The sequence below is a fragment of the Lactuca serriola genome, chromosome 3 (assembly GCF_051521515.1).
Source record: "Lactuca serriola cultivar US96UC23 chromosome 3, Lser_US96UC23_V15, whole genome shotgun sequence".
NCBI classification, from domain to species: domain Eukaryota; kingdom Viridiplantae; phylum Streptophyta; class Magnoliopsida; order Asterales; family Asteraceae; genus Lactuca; species Lactuca serriola.
Genome location: NC_136410.1, coordinates 97,859,533 through 97,867,919, shown reverse-complemented (window position 1 = coordinate 97,867,919; position 8,387 = coordinate 97,859,533). Strand labels below are relative to the sequence as shown.

The window sequence follows — 8,387 nt, the reverse complement described above, 5'->3', positions numbered from 1 at the left end:
TAGATTGTGATGACAATCATAATCAAAATATTAGTGACTCTATCAATGTATGTTATAAGATCTAACATGAAATATAATTTTGTTAGAATTTAATCACTCGTAAATATAGTTGTCTTGATGATTAACAAACAAAAGATGTTTTTTTTCAAACAATTTCATTGTGTTTCATTGTATTGTTTTTTTTATGGATTGGAGCTTACTTGTGAAGTGATACCCAAAGCATATTAACATTTATAGGTTAAACATATTTCATAACATCAAAATCCACTTGCTAAAATTTATTCCCCTTTATAAAATCAATCACTTTTACCCATTTTCCTATCAGTAATACCATCCAATGGCTTTAACAAACTATAACTAACAACCATTGAAATCCACCCTCCAACCAGAACCCTAGTCGCAGAAGACCTCACACAAGACCCACCCACCACCGCCCCAATCCCGCCAAACAAAGCTAACGCCACCGACGCCACGACCACCACCACCACAATTCTAGCAGTATAATCACCAACCGCCATAGCCGCCACCAAAGGAAACACAGAACCACACAGAAACGCCAATGCAGAAGCCGCCCCCGCCTTGTAAGGATTCGGTAAAACTTCATTTTCTTCTTCTTCTTTCATCTTTGTCACCACCTTCATCGCTGGAGTTCTCACCGGAGCAATGGGTTGATCATTTTTAGGGGTTTCAATCTTGATTTCTTGTAAGCTTGAGTTTTCTTTTGATCGGTGTTCTTGATTCACACTAATTTCAATGTCTCTTTGAGTTGAAACGGAAACGAATTCACCTACAGCCATGCTGCAAGCTCCGGCGACTGCTCCGGCGAGACCAGAAAGGATCATGAACCATTGACCCTCTTGAGCTGCACCAACACCAATCATGAGAGATGTAGTGGATAATAACCCATCATTGGCTCCTAAAATGGCAGCTCGAAGCCATTGAGCTCTTTGCAAACGGCTAACTTTGTTATTTTCTTTTTTAACATTGCAAACCTCCAGTGTTTTAGGAGATTCATAAACCATGATATAAATTTGTAAAAAAAAAAGATTATGTAGAACACTTGGGGGAGTGTGGCTTTCGTGCTTATGGCACACACTTGGTTGTGAAAACAATATATAAATTTTATGAATGTATTGAAAAAGATTAAAAATCTTAGGTGGTATCGTGCAAGATTCTAAGGTGAATTTTTTGGAAAAATATAATAAAGAGAATGTTTGTCTTTCTTTTTCAGATGTTAGTGATTGTATGATTGAATTTACAAGATACCCGTTTAGTGAAGTTATTTTACATTTTGGGAGTACGATAAAGAAACGAATCCCCCTTCGTAGAAGCCTTGAAGCAACCAGTTAAAAATGTTGTCTAGATAAATAATATTTAAAAAGTATTTGAGAAAAAAATCATTAAATGTAAATTTCTAAATAGTTGGGACATAACCCAGAAAACCTAATTTTCATTATTTTCTATAATAATTCATTTTTTCTACATATTATTAAGTCATGTCCTCATTAAGTCGATTAATTAAAAAAAATAGTAACTTCTTTGGCAAAAATGCAAGGTGGAAGTTGTTTAAAAAGGACAATAGGTACACAATGCATGATCTAAAAACAACAAAATATTGTTTATCCATGATTTATGTGTAGTTTATTCTAAAAAAAAAAAAGATAAAGAAAGTTTACTTGGGGTAATGTGTGGTGGCAAAGACAAAAGGACTCATTCTTAGTGATACTAAGCAACCAAACAAAGATAAATATTCTTCTTGTTATGAAAGAAACAAGATTGAACTCCATAAGTGACATATCATATGAACAAATCGAAGAATTTTCCCTAGAATTAAACCCCAAGTAATATAAAATCATCTAAAGTTTGGCAGATTGAATGTAGCTCCAAAGTATAGCAACGCCATTACCTAGGTACCGAAATTTTGGATCAAGAATTCCCACAAAACCTATAAAATGTTAATGTCGCAAAATTTCTATCTTAAAGTTTCTATTTTTATCCAAAACACCATCAAGAACCAACCTTTTTGACTACTTGCAAAGAAATTGAACGATTATACCTCAAATGGTGTTTTTTTTTTATTGATAAAAATCAAGAATCCACATATATGAAATCAATGTATAACCAACAATTGAGCTAGCGATAACCATCTCTTCTATCTTGTTCCTCTGCCTCCTTATTTGCAACTTCAACAGATTTAAACCAAAGAAACGCCTGTTTTTCAACTCATGGATCAATCTACAGATGAATATGATAATTAGGTTTCATAAGTAATCAGAATCACAAACTTACAGCAGTTGGAACACCAGTAAACGCAAAGAATCCAAGCACTGGTGCGTAAAATATGCTATCGGAATTCAACACTCCAAAAACGGGTTTTTGATTCACATACTCAAAAACAGATCCAACCTACATCCACCCAAAAAAGAAAACCCAAATCATTTTTCTCACTGAATCAATCAGAAATAGCTAGTAATCAGTAATTACAGCGGCAATGGCGGTGATAGCAGAGGCAAGCAAGTAGACGAAGAATGGGGGCTCGAAAGAGGACGAAGATGAAGTTTGCTGGGTTTCATTACGAGCCCATGGCGGTGGTTCATCGGAGTCCGGTTTAGCCCATGAGGGAGTTGATTGTTCTTCTTCGCCTTTAACAGCAAATACAGTTATCCTTCTTCTGTAAGAATTGCTGCTTCTGTTTGTTGTCTTGTGAGGGGTTCTGAGAGTGAAAATTGAGGGATTTTCTAGGGTTTTTGTGAATGTGGATAAGGTAGCGAGAGGTGGGTGTAATGTGCAGAGGGATAATGTTTGCATAGGCATTTTTTTGATTGTCGAATTGAAAGTACAAATTGAATAGAACGGAAATGATTTGTTCAGACTTCAGAGAGAGTTTCTTGACTGAGATCGGGTGATTTCAGCTTAAATTGGTTTGTGATTTTTGATAGATTGTGTTTAGATGGTAAGTTGGAACCATTGGTCCAGAAGAGTTGTCCCTTACAAATATCTCATTTTCATTTCCCTTTTCTGAATGATACGTACTTGCAATCCATCGGAGATAATAGATCAAACTTTTAACAGGTTCGAGGGTCTACTGACTCATTTATCTCATTCTCTTCTTTATCACATTTTTTTTCTTTTATTATTATTGTTTTTTTATCTCATGTTTAGGTTGGAGGTCTACTCAGACATTTATCTCATTCTCTTTTTTCCGTGAGAGGGTGTGGTCGTGGTTTGTACCACTTCAGCCGCACACACCACTTCTAGACTGTAGTTTTGTGCGGTTTAGGCCGCACTACGTCTGGAGACTACCGTGAATCATGATTGGTTGTTGAGTTTTTTCAGCGTTGAATGGTCTTTGCAATAAATTTTTTTTTTCTTTTTTGCCTTTCTTTCTTTTATATATATATATATATATATATATATATATATATATATATATATATATATATATATATATATATATATATATATATATATATATATATATACACTTCATTTTTTTTCACACAATACAAACTTTTCTCTCTCAACTTTTAAAAAAAAATTACCTATCTCTCTAAAAAATAGCATCTTCTTCATCTTCTTAATTTTAATGTCATGTGTGTGTGTTTTTTTTAATCTTTTTTTTTTGTGTAATGCAATGTAATTTTTTTTGAATTTTTAATGTAATGTTTTTTTTTTAATTTTCAAGTAAAAAGTTATGTTTTTTATTAAAAAAGAAGTTTTAATTAAAATAGCTAAAAAAAATAATAAATAAAAGTGTGGCAAGAAACCATATTTGTGTGGTAAAAAATAATGTGATGCTTATGTGGCGGTTAAGAGAGTGTGGTTTCGGTAACACCACTCCCTCCAGCCTTATCTCATGTTTAGGTTTTTATCTCATGTTTAAGTTGGAGGGTCTACTCACACATTTTCTTCTTTATGTCATACGCGCCATTTCAATACCATGTCGTTTTTACTATAAAAATGTGGTTTTTTGCCACACATATCTTGGTATATATATATATATATATATATATATATATATATATATATATATATATATATATATATATATATATATATATATATAGAGAGAGAGAGAGAGAGAGAGAGAGATTGTAGAAGGAAGCCACAGTAGGCTACGGTAAGAACTGTAATGTGGGGGCGGTCTACCACATCCTGTAATGCTTGTTCCAGGTATCAATTATTTCTCAAATTTTAGGGTTTTAGACTGGAACTCGGAGAGTTGGGGAGCTCCAACTCATCGAGTAGAAATCATTTTGGACGCGGGACTTAGGAACTACTCGACGAGTTGGAAGGCCCAACTCGACGAGTAGACGCTGTAAAGGAAAACCCTAATTTTCAGGGATTTGTACCATATTTAAAGAACTTATTGCTCATTTGTAGCTTCTCTCATCGTCCTTACAGCCCATACAAACCCTAGTTCGAGCCTTATACCTTCTTGAGTGTGTGAGAGAGCTTTGGAGAGTGATTTTGGTGTGGTTGTGAAGGATTTTGAAGTTTGAAGAAGGTGAGGTAAAGAGAGAAGTAGTAGATCTGACATCTACTATGTATTGGCAACCATCTTGAGGTATAGAGTTGCTACCTTGGCCTTTATTTGCTTAGATCTCATCTCATGAAAGTATATGGTCACTTTTGGTGCATAAGGGTATCATTCTCGGATTTGAACTTATCATGAGGATATAGTTTCAGATATGGACACCTCTAGGCCTCCATGGACATAAAGTTGCTCACTTTATCTAGTCTTAGCCCTTCTCCATGCCCTAAACCTTGTATGAACCTTAGTTTTGAGTGTTTTGGCCTCTTACTGCCTTGCATGCACGTAAAGTTGACAACTTTACGTGGTAACTACACCCTAGGGGCTGGATCTATACTTTTGAGCCTTGGATGCAACTAAAAAGGACTGAACATGAAAAGGGCTGAAGGGACTCGACGAGTTACTTAGCCAACTCGACGAGTCAGGCAGGGTTTACCCATTTTCGGGATCCTGAGTGATCTCGGTCTAGAGATTTCGGCCTAGAGTTTTTGGTCCCTTGGACACTGAAGAACTCGACGAGTTACTCAAGTAACTCGACGAGTTGACTCGAGATTTCTGTTTTATGTACTTTGAAGGAACTCGATGAGTTGCTAGATGCACTCGACGAGTTGGGGTCAAAATAGACTGTTGACCTTGACTTTGACCAGGGTTGACCAAGTTTAGCTTTGAGGGTATTTATGGTATTTCGAGATTTTGACAAGTTAATCACAAGATGGTTGTAGACAGTTGAGTTGGAGCTACAAGTTGAGACTTATCTTATCATATCAGCATTTCTTGAGTGGTGGGTCTCCTCACTATACCAATAGGTCGAAAGCACCAAGGCCGACCCATTAATTGTTATGTGGCATGCTAGTTGGTTATGGGATATGTGGTATGCTAGTTGTAATTGTAATACTTGCATGAAAGACCTCGGGGAGTTCCTGAGGCACTTGGGTGTAAGACCTTGGAGGGTTTCCATGGCATCCTTAGTAAAGACCTCGAGGGTTCCCGAGGCACCTGGGTGTAAGACCTTGGATGGTTTCCATGGCATCCTTAGTAAAGACCTCGGGGGGGGGGGGGGGGGTCCCGAGGCACTTGGGTGTAAGACCTTGGAGGGTTTCCATAGCATCCTTAGGTTAAGACCATGTGGGGGTTCCCATGGCACCCGGAGTAAGACCCTGGAGGGTTTCGAGGGTATCCCTATATGTTGTATGCATGACTTATGTGGTTTATGTAGTTTTTATAGCTAATATGAATTATGTGATTATGTGGATTGTGTGGGGTATGCTCTGGGAACTCACTAAGCATTAGCTTACAATTTGTTGATTGTTTCAGGTACTTCTGAGCATAAGGGCAAGGGCAAGGCTTGATGGCGCGACATGCACTTTCTCAGACGTTTTTATACGACACTCTGATATTTGAAATTAAATTGTTGATGTTATGAATTTGAAAACAATTATTCATGAGATTTTGTGGATTATTGGAAATGTTTTGATTAATTAAAAATGAAAAAATTTTATTTGAAAAATTGGGTCGTCACAAGTTTGTATCAGAGCCTTGGTTTGAGGGATTCGGGCACACTTTCGGGTGTGTCAGGACTCAAATTAAGGAAATGGTAAAATTGTTTTCAAAAATCAAAAGATAAAAACTTCTTAAAATGGAAAAAGAAGAGAGTATAATGCGTGTGATCGACCGAGCTCAAGTAAGTGGTTCCCCAATATGTTAGCCATACTGATAGTTGGATTATGATAGTCAGATGGATTTTGCTATGCGTATGCTTTTAAAATTCTATACGTTTAGGAGCTTATAGCCTTAAAATTATTGATTTGGCCTTATTTCCTGCTCCTTGTCTGGTTGTGGTCCTAGGGTAGAATCTATTATTCGAAATTCTATTTGATCTTGTTCTATGACGAATTTGAGTTATCAGGCAAAACCTTGGGGAAGGTACATGTAGGTGTGGAAGGTAGTATTGGGTCCGTACTGCTGAAAGCATAGGACCTATACCCGAACTAATGTTAGAGTTATAACTTCTAAGGAGAACCAGTGTGGGAGGATCCCTTTTTGATTATCTTGATCATTCCGTCTTATCAGGATGGTGGTGACGCGGTTTGGAGCAGGGGGTCAGGATTAGGATCCGGATCTGGGTCGGGCGACGCTACTGAACCCATTGATGAGAGGCTGTGCGAGCTTATTCAAGCTGAGGTTACCAAAGGCATCCTTGACACCACCCTAGTATTTTTTAGACAGTCAAGGAAGGGATGATGGAGATCATGGAGGAGCGGCTCAGGTCTTTCCAAGCCGAGATGGCTGCGGGCCAGGTTAGGGCCCGAACTCCCTCGTTTAGGGAGTTCAAGGCATGCGGAGCACCGAAGTTCTTTAGGGTCAGGGACCCCATAGTTAGTTGATGCTGGGTGGTGGACATAGAGAACGCACAGCGCACGAGCTTTTTCCCTGATGCGGCAAAGGTGGGATTTGCCTCGTGTATGTTGAGGGATCGAGCTCGGGATTGGTGGGAGGAGGTGACTAGCCAGGTGGGAGGAGCCGGTGTGGCTGAGATGACATGGGCAGAGTTCGTCAGACGTTTTGATTTAGAGTTTGCACCACATCTTGAGGTGCAACGGCTAGTGAGGGAGTTTCATAAGCTCAAGCAGATCACTGAGACTGTAGCAGAGATCACCGCCAAGTTTCAGGAGCAAGCACTGTTGATCCTACAGTATGATCTAGATAAGGATATGAGGAGGACGAGGTATCATTCCATGCTCAGGGATGATATCCGAGAGTTTGTGAGCTTTACAGGGTGCAAAACCCTGAATGAGATGGGGAGAAGGCCTGTGAGCGGGAGATGGAGTTGGACTTCCGCACCAAGCGGGAGCCCAAGCAGGCACAGATAGTAGTAGGTCAGGCTAAAAAGCCTAAGACCTCGGATTCATCCAGTGTGGACCAACATGGCTGTGGCCGGTGTGCCAAGTGTGGTAGATCTCATGGTGGAGTTTTCTGGGGGACGGGCCAGGTATGTTATACGTCTGGTCAGCCGGGCCACGTGAGCATGGATTGCCCCAAGAAGGGTCTGATTTGTTTCCACTATGAGGATCACTGATGGCCACCTCACTAAGGTGAATGTTCCAGCGGTGAAGAGTCGCGTATTTCAGCTGATTACTGAGGAGGCTCGGGCAGTGCCAGACGTCATGGCTGGTACGTATTTTATTTTCCTGTTTGATTTTGACTTGTATTTTTTATGTGTATTTATGTGCTCATGTATAGGGGCCTTTTTGGTTAATGGTATGTTGGCTCACGTTCTATTCGACTCGGGTGCTACCCGATCGTTTGTATCTCTTGCGCTTAGCAAGAAGTTTCGGGATGCGCTGGGGACCCTAGAGTCCCCAATTGAGGTAGAGATTGCATATGACCGCACTGTGAGTGCTGCAAGGGTGTATTGGGAGTGTGTCCTGATTGTGCTTGGGGAGAGGTTATGTGTTGATCTAGTCCCGATACCGTTGCGAGGGCTAAAGGTGATCGTCGGGATGGAGTGGTTGGGGGATAATGGGGCCATGATAGATTACGAGCGCCAGCTGATGAGGGTTCAAACCCCAAGTGGGGGAGAATTGGTTATTCATGGAGAGAGGGCCTCGCAGGGGCCAATCCTCTATTCAGCTGCAAAAGCTAGGAGACTTCTTCAGCAGGGTTGTTCGAGATTTTGGCATATATCTCGGATACGAGGGTTGAGACCTCGATGGATTTAAGTGGTGTATCGGTTCTACAGGAGTTTCGGGATGTGTTTCCCGAGGAGTTACCTAGAGTGCCTCCGGAGAGGCAAGTGGAGTTTTGCATTGATTTGGTGCCAGGTGCCTCTTTGATAGACAAGGCACCGTACCAC

General features: G+C 39.8%; 2 protein-coding genes across 2 annotated transcripts; both read right to left on the bottom strand.

The window, feature by feature from the left end:
• Nucleotides 1-234: 234 nt before the first annotated feature.
• Nucleotides 235-1,338, bottom strand: LOC145092918 (vacuolar iron transporter homolog 2-like). The gene has a single exon (XM_079030915.1). It carries the CDS (start codon nt 1,020-1,022, stop codon nt 297-299), a length of 726 nt encoding a protein of 241 aa, XP_078887041.1. The 5' UTR covers nt 1,023-1,338; the 3' UTR covers nt 235-296.
• A 712-nt stretch (nt 1,339-2,050) lies between these two features.
• On the bottom strand, nt 2,051-3,024 carry LOC145092917 (uncharacterized). Its single transcript, XM_079030914.1, has 3 exons — nt 2,485-3,024; nt 2,290-2,406; nt 2,051-2,211 (listed from the first exon to the last, which is right to left on the bottom strand). Exons 1-3 carry the CDS (start codon nt 2,812-2,814, stop codon nt 2,134-2,136), a joined length of 525 nt encoding a protein of 174 aa, XP_078887040.1. The 5' UTR covers nt 2,815-3,024; the 3' UTR covers nt 2,051-2,133.
• Nucleotides 3,025-8,387: the final 5,363 nt, after the last annotated feature.

Bases quoted from the DNA above. Each gene is read 5' to 3' on its own strand.
- LOC145092918 (XM_079030915.1), bottom strand. From the start codon at position 1,022: ATGGTTTATGAATCTCCTAAAACACTGGAGGTTTGCAATGTTAAAAAA.
- LOC145092917 (XM_079030914.1), bottom strand. From the start codon at position 2,814: ATGCCTATGCAAACATTATCCCTCTGCACATTACACCCACCTCTCGCT. The intron at 2,407-2,484 runs GTAATTACTGAT...GGGTGGATGTAG, and splicing joins CTATCACCGCCATTGCCGCT to GTTGGATCTGTTTTTGAGTA. The intron at 2,212-2,289 runs GTAAGTTTGTGA...GTTGAAAAACAG, and splicing joins TTACTGGTGTTCCAACTGCT to GCGTTTCTTTGGTTTAAATC.